We start from the raw sequence: 16,176 nt of genomic DNA on the forward strand, positions 1-16,176 counted from the left end.
ATTTTATGCTTGCATCCATCCCGATAAGAGATAAAGCTTTAATTCAAACCTCGCATGTTCTTCCATCGTCGTCCCATTGCCAGTTAGCTAATTCATACACAATGCAATGGCATAGTTTATAGGCTGATCGCTATAATTTGGTGATCCGAGGATTAAGGAATTTGCGGGAACTAGTGTGGCCGCAGGATCTGATTAGCGCACAAGTACGAACACCTGAGTTAGTTGCATCTCGAATGTCCCGTGCATCAGCCGACTGCCATAGTGGATCGGCGGGAATTTATAGAATATTTTCAGAATAATTACATTAAACCAATGCTAACGTTCGCATACATCTAAATTCGAAAATTTCAGCTAAGCATAGGCGGATTTAGAGGGGGCACGGGAGCACGTGTCCCCAGACGAAAATGATAAGATTTTAAATACGCACGGTTATCGTTTTTATTAATGACGGAGCATCAATTATTTCATTTCATGTTAATAACTTTCATCATAAAAGGAGAATATTTCGTACAGTGACTGTTTTATGTTGTTTTTAATTTCACATATGAGAAGAGAAGAGAGAATAGAATTTTATTGCTCGAGGACTAGTGTCCTATGGAACAGGATTACAATTTAACCTTTTTTAGTTTTGGTGCTGCAAGTGGACAATATACCAATTATTTGAATTTCATACCTGCGCATTACATGCCAATAGAAACATTCGTAGATATTCATAAAGGAGTATACATATGTTAACATAGACAAAATTCCAATTACATGACAGTGAAAACATGCTTAGGTATTCATACAAGATTATACACAAGGGAAAAAAAATACAAAGTATAAATTATGCATCTCTTCTGAAGCTATATACACACACGTGTGAACTATATATACATACATACATACATATACACTCAATGCATATATGCACGGATATATGCACACTTTCTTATTATTGTTCTTTGGACAAGAAACCAAATTATTTTTCATTCGGTGTACACAAAAGGTAACACAAATACAAGAGTATACCCATGTAAACATTAACAAAAAATAAATTATACGCACCTTCTGAAAATGAATAGTTACAAATATACCAACATAATATATATACACTTATTATTATGCATTAGACAATGAACCAGATCGTTTTTCATTTAGGTTTGCACGGAAAGTTGATATAAGTGAGCTGTCATAAGCCTTTTAAACTGGTAAATGTTATTAATCTTAACAATGTAATCAGTGATATCATTCCATATTCTCATTGATGTATTTTGAGGGGATTGCAGGAACGAGTTTGCTCTGCATTTTGGTATTTTAAAACGTCTCCGCGCCCTAACAACCCTGTCACAATTGCTAATGTTGACCATTATTCTCTCATATAAATAATCAGGAGTTTTGCTTGACAATAAATTAAACATAAAAATAGAATACTGTAACTTTTTTCGTTCTTCAAGTTTTAGCCACTCGATCTTTAAGTAATAAGGAGTAATGTGTTCATGTAATGCCACATTAAATATAAATCTTACACCAGCGTTTAACAATTTTTGCATTTTATTAGATAATTCATTAGTTAGATCAAACATTACCAGCGAGCAATACTGAATATGAGGAAGGTACAACGATTGAATAAACGTTTTGCGCAATTCAAGAGGTATTAAATGCTTAAAATGCTTAAGCTGTGCCAACGTTTCATAACACTTATTTGAAATATGTGCTACTTGTTCCTCCCAAGTGAGTACATTGCTAAGAGTAACTCCTAAGTTTTTAACAGACTGAGAGTAATTATTATTATTATTCCTTTTCTTGACCTTATTTAATATATAATATGGTATTTCCTGGAGTATAGGTCATTTATACAAAAGTTAGCAGCCAACGTTTCGATTTATTTTCTTAAATCATCTTCAGGGCTATGTTAGAAAAAGTGTGAAACAATATAAAATACAGAGAATAAGACGATACACAATCTTTATACATAAAGAAGGAACAAATGTGTTTTTTATAATACAATATAATTTAAAGAAATATGTATATATAAACATATATATAAGAACAGAATGGAATATACAAAAATTTTGACATACCTCTAAACTTTGAACATATTTATTTATGTTTTGTTTCTAAGGTATTGCCACAACCTAGGTTACAATTAATTTTGATGTATTAAATAAAAATAAATTTTGCTGAGGTTATCGATGTCTGTTTTTTTATTACAACATTTTTTTTGTTTTTGAAATATAAACCATTTCCTTGAAAAGTCTTTTTTTCAATATAACTTCATGATCTAAAATTTCGGCGTTCTCAAAATCAAAACTATGGCCATTGCTTATGCTATGGCTAGTAAGAGCACACAGAGTTATACCACCTTTTACTGTTGATTTATGTTGTGAAATTCTATTTTTTAAATATTGTGATGTTTGTCCTATATAACAAGTGTCACAATCGAGGCAAGAAATTTTATATATTATATTACTGTTTAGATTTTTAGGGGTTTCAGATTTTATTTTCGTGTATAGGAGCTTGTTTAGAGTGTTATGATTTTTGTGTGCAATTTTATAATTTATTTTTTTGAATACCTTCGTAATTTGTTCAGATAATTTACCAATATAGATGATTCCACGGTATGGGGATGTTGTATTTGCTGAATCATTTTTGTTTAGTGAATTTTGAGTACGTGTGTGAGTAAGTGTTGTTTTTGTGAAGTATAGAATGAACAAGTTTCTTTGGAAAATGGTTTTTCTTTAGAATATCCTCAATTATTTTAAGGTTTTTTTTCGTGAAATATATTATCGCTCAAATTCAGAGCTCTAAATTTTAGCGCAAGTGCTACATTTACTTTATGTTTAAGAGGGTGATGCGATTGGAAATTTAGAAATCTGTCCGATTTGTGTGGTTTCTTCCACCAATCTATATGAATCGAACCATCGTGATTTCTAATAGTTAGCATTCAACTAACATAGTTTAGCATAGTTTTGGACCCCCCTCAAAAGAAATTCCTGACCAGCCCACCGTCATCTGCATAAATTATTTGGCCGAGAAAACCATTAGCATCTAAGGATTACACTCTGAAAAGTATCTAATGTTGAATGGGTTTGCACATGGTTGTTATAAGGGATAGGAATTCTAGAGAAAATTTAGGGCATTGAAATGGTTCAAAATAATCTGGGAAAGTTGGGGAATGCCGTCAATGGGACCAGGTATGATATATGTTGATTTGCACTCTTAAGAACTGCTCAGCTGTTGGCATGCTGACCCAGAGAGCACTAACGCTCTTATAGAAATAGGGTAGTTTCCTTCATCTAAGAAAACAGGCAAAGGTTACAATAATCTTAGAAAAACCTTTCTGATGCAACTCCATTGATATTTGCCAGCAATGGAACGCCAAGGTGAAGAACCCCCGAGGCAGGTTGCTGAGGAGCCGAGGGAGGTGGAGGAGGCCCCCCAGGTGGAAATGGCAGAGAGAGAAGAGGACCAACCAGAACCTGGGCCACAACCGGCCCAGCTGCCTCAAATTTTGGTTAGCAAGCTAGTGTCGTAATCAAGGTCGATAAAAATTGTGTAAAGAAAATAATTTTTGGTGATCTTTATTTAAATCAGACGGTAGTGATTTACATATCTTGCCATTACCCTATTGTAAGTATGAAAAAATTGAAGTTTTGAAAAATATTCAACTGTAGGGTTCTATTGAAATTTTGTCCTTTTTTATTAGCAATTTTTCAACTGAAACAGTGCCTAATTAAAATTGAATGCTTAAGTTGAATAATTTTCAGTTGCATTAATTGAAATAGTTTTCAATTGAAATTTATATTTTTTAACTAAGTCTTTTTTGCAACTTTATCAATTGAAATTACATATTCATTTAACTAGGTAAATTTTAAAAGTAGGATATACTTATAATCTCAATTTCATGAATTCCAACTTCTTAAGAAATAATTTATGTAAATATATAATTCACAGTTGAAATCTCATTTGAAGGTCACTAGAAAAACTTGACTTGTGCTTTCCAAATATAGGTGTTTTTAATGTTGAATAGTTTTCATTTCAATGTTGAATAGCAAATTTTTTGCCATGATTAACAGAAACGACTTTGCCAGAACCATTTGCACTAGTTCTAACAATCTTGAATAGTCATTGTAAAGGAAAAGTTTTGCAATAATTAGCAGACAACTACTACACCAACAAATATTTCACTTTTCTTTATCAAAGAAAAACAGCTTCAACACTTTCAGCCCAAAGGTAAAAATTTTAACTCCACCATGGTCCGAGAAATTTTTTTCTTCATTTTGGCTTAGAAGTGTAACATTTGATAAAAAATGTTGAAAACGAGTCGATATGCATAAAAATATTTATGTTATTTAAGATTTTGTTTGCCGTCATCGACAGATGACGCTTGGATCTGGTGGAGGGAAAAGGCTGCGGTGCTTGCAGTATTTTTACGTAAATAGCTCGTGGAAACTTTTTTGAAGTCTTTTCTTCTAACCAGTTTACATTTTTTAACTCGAGGGATGATTTAAAAGGTTAGATGTCATAAATTTTCGGTTTTAGTATTGCACTTTTTAATTTTTAATAATTATCAATTATGCCTTTCTGATAATATTTTATGCGTGTTATGATTCATTTAAATGTTCTCTGCTTAGATAAAGCAGCTATAGTTTCACATTACTCCCTATCCAAAAATATGCAATGTGCCGTAGTGTTTTTTGATAAATAATATAGTTTCGTTCCACTGCCAGGGAACTCTCTGTGAGCGCATCTAGTTAGGGTGGACTCGGATTTGTGGTTTCTGACTAGTGGTGCCTCTGATAGTACCTTTTACGTGCAAATGTTCATTTGGAAACAAAAAAGAATTTGATTAGTTATGAACAAGTGTCCCGTTTGTATCGTATCCATTCATTCCGAAGAGATGACCGAATCAAAATGCCTCCTGACATGCGCTTGAGAGTTTGGCTACGTGAGCAAGCCATCGATAATGGCTCTCTTTCTTGTGGAAAAAGGTTGGTGAAATAATCTCAAAAGACTTGGACCTGAGGACAAAATCACAGGCACCATTGGGAGAGGGTGCGAGCATATTGTTTGCAAAGGGAAAGCAAGGCCATCAAACCCCGACTCCTATTCTTCCCAGGATGGGGCACTTCCACTTCCATTTAGGGATGAATGGCTGATGAAGTGTACCACGGTAAACAAAAATAGACGAATAATATTGAAATTCCCCATTTCTGAAATAGGACAGAAATGCTGCCATTGCTTCATGATATAGTTACTCAACGTAATTGCGTACATCGAAAATGTCAATTACTCTGTGGGAGTGTAGCAAGGGAAAAAAATTAGCCAAACATTTTACAGAATATTCAATCTCTATTTACTTATGTTATAACACAACTACCTATATAGAATAATTACTTACATTTGGTATGTTACATAATTTATTAAATCATGATTTATTAATTCAATTACACGGAATAATGATTTAGAATATGAATATACAGTGAGTCCTCGTTCTATGTCACCCCGTTTTACGTCATTTTGCGATATCGTCACGAAAATTTTGAGATCATCATTCGTTTATCGCACCTTTGCTTCGCGATAACGTCAAGTCTTTTGAATTTTGCGCGAGAAAAAAGGCGAAGCGGCGGGCGTTGCTGGTTGTTCGTTTTGTGGGCGGTAATACAGTCGGTCTGAACAAAGTGTAAAACGGTGTGTTTTTTGTTAATTGGGATTATGGTTTTAGCAAATTTTCTGCAAAATGAATTCTTAGGTGAGCGCAAGGTTTTGCTTGACATAATGGTTTTCAGGAACCTAAAAAGTGATTTCAAGGCATTTATCCATGTAGAACTCTGGAGTTTTTGTCGTCACTTTTTTCGCCGTGTTCAGAATAATTTCGGTTCCTGTAACTGCGACGATGCTTCAGTGATTACGAATATTACCTCTTTTAAAACTTTTAGTAGAATGGAATCCATGGAACAAAATAAGGCACTGACTCCGCATCAGTTGATAGCTTATGTGAGAAAACACCTAACCACAAATCTTTAGTTGAGTTGGTCAAAGAATGAATGTACTGCATAAACTCTGTATCGAAAAGCCCCTGGCAATCATTTCTGTTGCCTTCAAAACGAAGGTACAGCAATGTGATGTACGCAGTTTGCATTGAAAGTGGAAATTTTGATAACTGTCGAAAGTCCAGGTATACGACTGCAACACCACGCGATAGAATTTAAAAAATGCTGCAAAAATTTTGCTCCAATGCTCTTAATAGGGGTGCATCTCTTACATGCATTTATACAGTATAAGCAAACGCTAAGTCCATCCACTTCCTCTACTTACTAGGTGAGAGATAACCTCTTTTGATGCGCAGAAATATTTAATGAAAATGTCATCATAATATGCAAAAGTATTATACGTAGTATCCCTTATCCTCCTCCTTTCCAGATAAAATTGATGTCTTTCTTTTAATATCTAGCCAATGCCTGTTGAATCCATATATGCTCCTGCGCAATATTCATACGTTTCTTGAAACAGTCACTATATAATCGATGACACCTCTTAAATTTTTAGAACTCCGTAGGCATGCAGTGTTATTTCGTATGGCCTGTATTATGACAGCCTCCTAGCCAGGTCATAATGTTATGGCCTTTAGGCCTTGGCTACCACACAAGTAATGGTATAACCCTGCTGGAACTGTTGAAGTTTACCCTTTTCTAACTACTAACTGACTGATATCAATTTAGGTGCATTCAAACCAACAAATAAAACATGACATTGCCACGTGTGATTTTCATGCCTACTTCAGTCACATCCAATTTAAATATGGAATTGGGGATGTTGAAAAAAGGCTTTTTATCTTCTCAAAGATATTGATTTGAACAATAAAGTACATAAAAAGTAGAGATGTTATACGGGAGTTAAGTAAAGGTGACACATCTGCGTATATAAAAGTTGCGACCTTGAGAGTGGTGTTTTGGAAGGCTACTCTGGTTTCCCACCTGGTAATTGTTGACATTACTGGCAAGGTTTCGGGAACCCAGTTAGCTCCCATGTTCAGGGCTGAGTCCAGGTCCGTGCCGTTGTCTGGTATTTATATCCAGTCTTGGTCCTCCTGGAGACTGCTGATCAGCAGGAGAGGAAATTCTGATAGAGATCAACAAAGGCATCCATCAAGATCTGCCTTGAAGATAACAATTTCTATTGCGACCCAGGTTATGCACTAAGCAGTGCCTGAAAGTCGATGCTAAACAGGATCCGATTGCCCAATGAAGGAAACACTGGCCAATCAGTAGAGACTGAGGGAGGAGGAACAATACTAGTTATAAATCTCGGACAACTGCGCTGACTTGACATCAACCCTGAGGATGGGAGCCATCTCATTTCCCAAAATGTTGGCAGCTATGTCAGCAATTACCCAGTGGGGAACATACTTAGCCTTCCAAGAAGCTGTACCGAGGGAAAATGTGAGAGAATACATAGGAGTGGTAACTTCCCATCAAAATGATTGGAAGCCAATCATTGGTCCATCTATTTTGAAATGCATGGATAATAAATGCATGCTTGGTAAGACTAACATTTATTCTCTTTTATTCCTGTGATGGGTTAGCCCGAGGAAGATCCCATGGGATTTATTGCCATTCTGGGCGCTCAGCCAGTTGTTCAGCCACAACATCAGGAGGAAATTGGAGCAGGCGACGCTCCTGCTGTGGACGTGGGACATGTAAGTAGCCACATTCTTACCAATAATACAACTCCTGATTATCATACATCCTCAGTTCGGGCTTGAAATAAGAACATTTCTTGAGCTGTTCTGAGTATTTTTTAGTTACCAATGTGAAATTTCTCTGGTGGTTCTATTTTACGAAATACATTTCTGTCAGTGAGAGGGGTCAGAGACAAATGGGAGTCGGGAGGGGAGGGCTTCCCACAATAGCAGCGCCAGCTAGGGAAGGAGCTGCTGCAATATTCACGCTTAAAATTGATGAAATGTCATGCCCCAGGCCGAATGCCCTGGTGAGGTTATTATACAACTTACAACTTGATGTTTCTTTTATTGCTATGGAGAAGGATGTACTATCATTTTCAATAATATGTAGACACTAACTCCTCCCATTTTACTGGTGGCTCATGGTCAGTGAATCTTAAATGACTAAAGATTCGTGGCCTTTCCTAGATCTCAAATTTTCAAATGAATAGCTAATTGGCATTTGAACTCAGTAGCCTTATACTGAACATCAACAACCAATAAGTCATCAACATATCACCCCAATAAAATTTCTGAATTTGTGTAGACACATGGATCACTCCTGCAGTATCTGAAACCTAGCTTGCACAGAAATTATCCATGCATACAATCCAATCCTTGGAAGTATTTAATTTAGTAAATCATGAATACACTCATGTCACACTGATGCTTTCCTTGGAGTCTTTGTGTTATGTGAGAGCATTTTAACGCTGGGAAGATAAGGATGCATTCCCTGTAGCATTAGTTTTGGGCATTGAATTTCCTATAAACCATGTGCATTCCTATTAGTAGCCTTAAAATACCTTATTTATGCAAACATTTATTGTTCAAAATATCTTTTTAGACTGAAGGCATGCATTAAAAGACGTTTTTTTGCTGAAAAATAAATTTGTACATGCTATTAACTTCCCAGCTTTTGTGCAGGTTGTCTTTGTGTTTAGGAAAAATGCTATGCTATCTCGGGTTTGTAATGCGTTGCTGGCAGTTGACGAATTTTCATACCAGTCTAAAAACAATTCTTGTGGTACCAAGTCCCTTTGGTTGCTCATCCAAATGACAGACAAATGCCACTTTGAATATCAATCCATTACTCGAAGAGTTTGTGAATGATAAATCATAACTGGCTTTAATGAGAAGTCTCTCGAGGCCTTAGCATCAAGCAGTAATGTGAAATGGTTTTTAAATGCCTTGAAAATAACCCAGATTTTCCATCCCTGAAAATGACTCAAGAAGATTGCATTCTCTTCCAAAAGAATTCCGCCTCATCAATATTAAAACTAGTTGAGGGGGAAGGAGCCACTCTCAACCACAGATTGGAGTTCATCAGAAAATGTTGCGGTGACTATGCTATCAGCACTTGCAGATTCACCTGATATTGTAGCACTAAAATGCCGGCTCAAAGTTTAAAATTCTGGAACCAACCGTAGCTTCCTCTAAATGTCTCGGAGCAATCACTACCCTCATCTTCTTTTATAGATTCAGATAAAGCCACAGCTTTTGCACAAGTAACTGCCTGTGATATAGAAACATCATTCAACCATTTACAGTAGAACCCCGTATTTGCGTTATCGGTATTTACGTTTTCCCGCAAATCGCAAGTTTTTTTCTGGGTCCCGTCATATTTCCTATCTCTCCAATGTAAATAGATCCCTGCATTTACGCCGTTTTTTTCGTTTTCCCGCCATATGCATCACGACGCGCCGGCTAAAAAAAATTATTTGCCTACTAAAACAATAAATCGTGCATATCAGCCCTTAAAAACTATCTTTTGGCTTCATTTCGCGCATTAGTATTTAAAAATCCAAGAGAAAGAGACGCAATGAGAACTACTTTCGGGAAGAATTTGAATGTGGCGGGACAGAACGCCACTAACGTCGGAAAGTTGAACTACGTCATCTCGTTTTCTGTCAGCGGCGGAAAGATTCACGATATGAAAGTAGGTGTTTTGAGCAATCGATCGATCTCGCGAGCTATGTAATAATTATAATGCAAGAACTCCTGAGGCAATGTTGACAATAATCATGTAGCCTATAATTTGATACGTGAGTTTGAAAGGAAACCAGACTGACACGTGATAAATGCCGGAAATATAAAACTTGACCGACAACTGGGATCATTTGCGCTGACTTCATAGTTTTGTAGCGTAGATGGGTTAATTAAATACTTTAAAAAAAACTTATTTAAACTTGAATTATCCCATTCACATAGCAGCGTATCGCAAACAACTGTAACTTTAAAAAATTATGAAGTCGCACGACAGTTTGTACTACGCACTTGATCGCCGAGGAGTAGTTCAGATACTCGTGTGTTGGCAAGTTATCCTCAATTAGTACGGGAAATAGAAATTATCCTGCTTGAAAATGGAAATTCGAGGTGAAAAGCGGACATTTTTAACTGACGAGAAAATGAAAATTTTAGAGCTAGTTGATTCCCACACCGGAACCCGCATCGATTCAAACGCTGGCGAAGCAACTCGAATGTTGGGATTGGCAATCCGATCGGATTCCCAGTCTCAACATTCAATACCGTGGTGAAAAATTGCGATGCCATTGTAAAATATGCAAACCAGTGCGGACATTTATCAAAAAAGAGAATATATGTGAAGAATTCCTGGTAAGAAGAAATAGAACGAATTCTAAAAGAGTAGTTTTTATGTGCAAGATCATCAAATGTTCCTGCAAATGGTGTCATCTAAAGGCCTATTTACATAGTACATTAGCCCGTACAAGTTAGTCTAAATTATGAACAAGAAAATGCACCGTGTATTCACCCAACTTGTGCGTATGCATGAACAGAAAATAGAACCTGTTCGAATTTGGTTCATGCATTCATAGTCGGATTTAGGGACGGGGGATGTGCCCCTCCCCCCCCAGATGATTAAAAAATAGACAAAATTTGAATACGGTTATCACAGTAGGATCTACGGGGGGGGGGGGGCATGTGCCCCCCCCAGACACTTAAAAAATATGCAAGATTTTTAATACGGTCCAGTTATCATTGCGTTCGTTTTGTATAACGTGGTATCATTGTGCCCCCCTCCAGAACAAAATCCTGGATATGGCCTTGCTTGTGCCCCCTAGAAAGAAATCCTAGATCCGTAAAAAACAACTAAACACATTACAATGACGAAGCCCCGATCCATGGCTCTCTGGGTGGGAGTCCCATACGCTACCACTACCCCACCTGACCCGTCTGCTGATAAGTGCGATATTTTGTGATTATATACGGCTTGTGAATAGTACCACATGAAAATTAATTAATTACAGCCAAACTAAGGCCCATTTAACGGAACCACTACTAGTTAAGAGAGTGGTGAACACAACTACTAGTTGTGTTCACCATTCCGAAGGCCGTAAAAAATACGGCATCGAAAAAGGCGGAGCAAGGAATGTGGTCTCCCCTTGTAAGTTAATGTTAGTAGCTGTGAAAATGGCATGGACCTTCGTGATTAATGGATGAAATTTTTAAATGTATGGAATCATTTTTATTTACTTCTTAAATCATACATTTTATGAATTTGATGGGGTTTTCTCATTGCTTGACCCATGACTTAACAATGCATCATTTTTGCTGACATCATGTTAAAAAAAATCTACGTTGCAGAATTGCTTACATCCTGGTAACTGAAATATTCACAAGAAATATCATTAATCTGGAGTGAGTCTGGTCCCAAGTATTGTGGCTTTTGATCTTCTACTGTGTTGTTGAAAGTGAAGCTTAAAGAAATTTCCATTTTTTTTAAACCTTTCAAATTCAAATGCACTGTGAATCTAGCTTAGGCTTTTTGTCAGGACTCACAGTTTTACTTTGAGCCATCAAAATTAAGTATTATCATACTTGGTATTGCAAGTGTACTGTATCCATCATTCATTTACATCCTGAATTTCGGTAACCTTGTTGCCTCTTAATTTAACTGGCTTGATGTTTTTAAGTATTTAATGAGATGTTTGACTATGATTTAGTGTTACAGCCTTTGGGAACATATTTCTGCATCACCATAACGAATGCCTTTCTTTATTATTTTTACAGGCCCTGCCTCAAGAGGTAATGGATGTGGGAGGGGGTGATGATAACCTGGGAAACCCCTTAGCCGGGCAACTAGGTGCTCCTCTTCCTTTGATGCCTCCTCCCAGAGGAGAAGGAGATGCGTAATGTACTCGCCTTTTTTTGTAAGATTTAATAAAAGGTGTCACAGAGTTCCTTGATTTATTGATTGTAAACGCATCAGAAGATCTTTCGTTTTGTATTTATACCTTTCTCCCAAACCCGAAATGCAAAATCAGTTAACCCTAACCCGGCGACGTGCGGTGCTGGTAGACCGCTGCATTTCTAAAAATATGAATATCTTCAAAATTAGTATTTCAGAATATCTATACTTCTCATTAGCTTCATATTTTTGAATAACAAGGACATCCATTTATTAAAATTTAACTTTCCTTTTATCAATTTCTGTAAATATGCAATTGAATTCGGTTAGCGGTCTGTGAGACCGCATGTCACTAAATTAAAAAAATCAATTAAAGGTAATGCTGGTATAAATGATTCAAAAAGTTGTTTAAAACAATTCGTCATAATTTATTAAGCATAAGAATAATTAATATTTTGTTCGGCAGCAACTTGAGTTGTACAATAAGTGGATATTTAAGCACTTAATTTTTCTAAAATTCATTGTGTTAGAATAAATGACCATTCAAGTAGTTTCTGAAGGCGAACGCAAAACAAATGAAATACAGTTTTTATTGGAAACATCACTCATTTTGTTATGTAGATGCTAACATTTTTATAGATGTTATCAATAATTAAATCAGATAGTGGTGGATTTCTCGTACCCCTAGCAGGCAGTACACATACAATGTACTTTTTAACCCTTTCGAGACGGCGGAGTTTTCGTCTTAGCATGACTGCAGTACTGAGCCCCAAGAGACTCTCCTTTCTCGTGGTACGGAGCATTTTTGGAGGGCATTCGTTTAGAAGGGTCTCGCTGTACCTTTTTCGACCCCTCCCCACTGGGACTCCGCATTATCTCGGACTCCGAGAGTAGTTGTGCTCCCTCCTTTCCGGGTTTACGACCATACCTGCGGCATTGGTTCGCGGTCAACTTATGTATTGCTTATATGTATTTAGCAAATGGATAATTGTTGCTTGCTCGTAAATTACAGAATTTGAATTGAATTCCTCATTTTTATCTGAGCATTGTCAAATTTTAAACGAAATTATAAGGCCTTTATTAACGCATTTAACGCAGCAACAATTTCCATGTTGATGTGTATACATAACTCGAGATATAAGTTAATATTTGTCGTAGAATTTCGTTTAAAAATTGTAAACGCTGCTCAAAAGACAAATAATTCAATTCTTAGTGTATATATCTTGAGAAATGAACAAATATTTATTTCAAAAATTGACTGAATAAACATTTGAATGACCGCTATCCCGTACCGCTGAGAGGGGTTCTAAAAGACGAAGGGTCCGGGTACGTGCTCCCGGATTCCGAGGGTTAATCCTAAACCCCGAAGCGTTGGGTCCCGAGACAAAGACGTCGTAAACCCACGGCCGTCCTAATAGAGGGGAGCTGGAAAACGTATATATAAGGCTTTCGATCTCCTGGCCGGGAAAATCTCACACGTATATATACGCCCGTCGTCTACCGGGTCAGGAAACGTCGACACGTATATATACGTGTACAGTACTATATACATACATACAGTATATATACGAGTAGTTGGTACTCGACTCGAGCGTTTCTAGAAGCATTACTAATGTCGAGTCGAGTAGTTAAGGTTACAGAGCTTTCGAGGCTAGCAGGTCCAGCAATCTGCTGACAGGAAGCGCTATCATGAAACTCATGTAATAATACAATTTTTAAAGCCGATAAGTCATTCTAATGCCTTGGCCTGGTAGTTTCAGCTTGACGAATACACTATAGTTGTCGACGTGGGCGCCGAATACCTTTACGCCAGCCGCGGCGGCCGATCGTATTCCGACCCGGCGCACACTGGTCCGAAATCGGAAAAAGCTGGAATGAAGTCCAAAATAACCTTTTTGGCGATAGAGACTTGAAACTTGGCGTAAATACTCATAAATTATTACCAGATATAAATGCATATGCCATCTTACATAAATAAGGCCCTTAGTGATGATACAGTGGCCCAAACATGACCAACTTTTCAAAACCACGCGCGATCTCATTTTTCCTCGAAAATCTTTGAATATATCGAGGTGGTGTTGCGTTGGTATGATTTTTATGGAATAAAAAACGCAATATTCCTTTGACCTGGTGCTTTGCCTATACTTTCAATGACTTTTGAAGATTTTGGCTCTCATCTGTCTGGTTTTACATTGCAAAATGGCCGACCCGTTTTTCACATGAAATTTGACAAAAAGTAGACATTATCCTTCGTTTACGAAAAATATAACTCGGAAAATTTGAACCGCAATATAAAGTAGAGATTTTAAAGAGTACTCAGTAGAAATCTTGGAAAAAAAACGTTTGCGACGAGAGAAATAAGAGCGATTTTTCAATCGCGCGTTAAGGCTGAGCTACACGCCGCGAAACTCTTGAGACCGATTTTTCTTGTTTTTTTAAAACTTTAGTCTTGAAAATCGTCATTTAAAGCACGGATAATCGTCTTCATTGACCTAACACACTAAACTGAGGGTGTTAAAAAGGATTATGCATGGATCGACTTGATCATTTAGAGCATTACTTGGGTGAAATTACTAAGGATTGGATATTTTTCAGAACCATCCTATACATAAGAAATATGGCTCGGGTATTGAAGAAAAGTGAAGAGATAAAGTCGGTTTGCTTAAGAGAGAAAAATTAATGGAATTCTTAAAGAACTTGAATTCCATGAAGATTCAAGATCCATTAAAACGTTGATATAATTTTTAATAGAAATTCCAAAGTTTCCGAAATCTTGCAATTTTGGTTGGAAAGTACTTACCACGTCACACAGGTGTGTAGCAAAAGGCAATTTTCTGCAGGCAGTAATACTGTAACATGGAGACGTCAAAAACTGAATAGTTGGAACCCGTAGAATAATTGGTTTTTCTGCTTGAGAGTTTGAAAGGACCAAATATTACATGACTCATATACGTTGTATGTTATCTTTATTATAGCTGTGAAAATTACTATACTCAGTGCTCTCCCTTGTAATTTGGATACATATATCACTTAAATGGTCAACATATTACTTGGGGTTAATTAATTTCAACTGTGCCTATGGAACTATTGAAGACAAATTAATTTTCATTCATCTCCTACTTCTGACAATAACCATCAACGATCCTCATTATATTTTGCTTCTTACATTAGGCTAGACATTCATCATAGAAAATTGGAGTAGAATATATTGTAGTATGCATTGCTGTATTGCCTGGTTCAGAAATTATCATACTCGACTCGTCACTTGCAAGTAATTTTTAACTCGACTCAAGATCAAAAAGTGCTACTCAGACTTCCCTATTATCTTCCGAAGGAGAAAATCAGACTAGGGAGCCTGTGACAGGTATATGGTCAAGATAGAGTGATGCATTTGGAAAAGTACCCTAAGTTACCATAGCAAACACTGTTGAAGCTGAAGTGGAAGCTTATTTATCAGAGATGAATGTAACACCAAATTCCTACCCTGGGAAATACTGAAAGACTTGTATATCGTACCCAAGGCAGAAAGTATTAGCAAAAATGTTTCTTGCCATGCCGCCATCCACTGTGTTCAGTGAAAGACTTTTTAGTTCGGCAGGCAAAATATGTGATGTAAAACGCAACAGGCTTTATCCTGACAGAGTGAAGATGCTTTGCTTTCTGAGCAAAAATTTAAAGTCTGTAAAGGAGACTAATTTTGTGAGACAGTATTGATAATGATAAGATATTTTCAATAAAAAATAGATATTAAAGGATATACTTTTATTTTAAATGTAAGCATGAGAGCCAATATTCTAAAGTAATACCTATGAGGTAACACCACTTTTCAGGTATGTTCTGTTTTGAAATTTAGGTATTATATTTTAATTGCATAGTGATGATATGAAAGATGCTTTTGTCAACTGATTCTTTCAAGGAGTAATAATAATTTAAGTGGTTATCTTGTTGCCTGGAATTAAGTGATATTTTTCATGGAGCCCTTGGCATCAGAATCGATGGAATCGGTATCGGTAGAATCGGAATCGAAATGTCAGAATCGGGATCGGAATCGATAAAATTTTGAATTGACCCATCACTAATTTTTACCCTATCCGATTTTGTTAGTTCTAAGGGGAGAATGTCATAAGTACTAAATACAATCAAATTTCACTTTAAAATCCAAATTCAAACTTCATCGAAAGAGAGCTTTAACTTGGCAACCTACTTACTTCGGTTAGTGCATTTGACTCTCATACGATAATAGCTTTCCAGGCAGGGACGCCGACTTACAAAAAATATTAGGGGGGGGGGCGCAAACCGCAGATCTTGCCCCGGTAAATTTTAT

At 36.6% G+C, this 16,176-nt stretch overlaps 1 protein-coding gene across 1 annotated transcript; it reads left to right on the forward strand.

The window, feature by feature from the left end:
- Positions 1–3,352: 3,352 nt before the first annotated feature.
- Positions 3,353–11,901, forward strand: LOC124171118. The gene is made up of 3 exons (XM_046550255.1): positions 3,353–3,496; positions 7,568–7,681; positions 11,735–11,901. Exons 1-3 carry the CDS (start codon positions 3,353–3,355, stop codon positions 11,855–11,857), a joined length of 381 nt encoding a protein of 126 aa, XP_046406211.1. The 3' UTR covers positions 11,858–11,901.
- The last annotated feature ends 4,275 nt before the right edge of the window (positions 11,902–16,176 follow it).

The sequence above is a fragment of the Ischnura elegans genome, chromosome X (assembly GCF_921293095.1).
Source record: "Ischnura elegans chromosome X, ioIscEleg1.1, whole genome shotgun sequence".
Taxonomy (NCBI): Eukaryota; Metazoa; Arthropoda; class Insecta; order Odonata; family Coenagrionidae; genus Ischnura; species Ischnura elegans.

Excerpts from the sequence above, each read along its gene's own strand:
- LOC124171118 (XM_046550255.1), top strand. The coding sequence starts at position 3,353 with ATGGAACGCCAAGGTGAAGAACCCCCGAGGCAGGTTGCTGAGGAGCCG. Across the intron at positions 3,497-7,567 it reads CCCAGCTGCCTCAAATTTTG|CCCGAGGAAGATCCCATGGG; the intron begins GTTAGCAAGCTA and ends GTGATGGGTTAG. Across the intron at positions 7,682-11,734 it reads CTGCTGTGGACGTGGGACAT|GCCCTGCCTCAAGAGGTAAT; the intron begins GTAAGTAGCCAC and ends TTATTTTTACAG.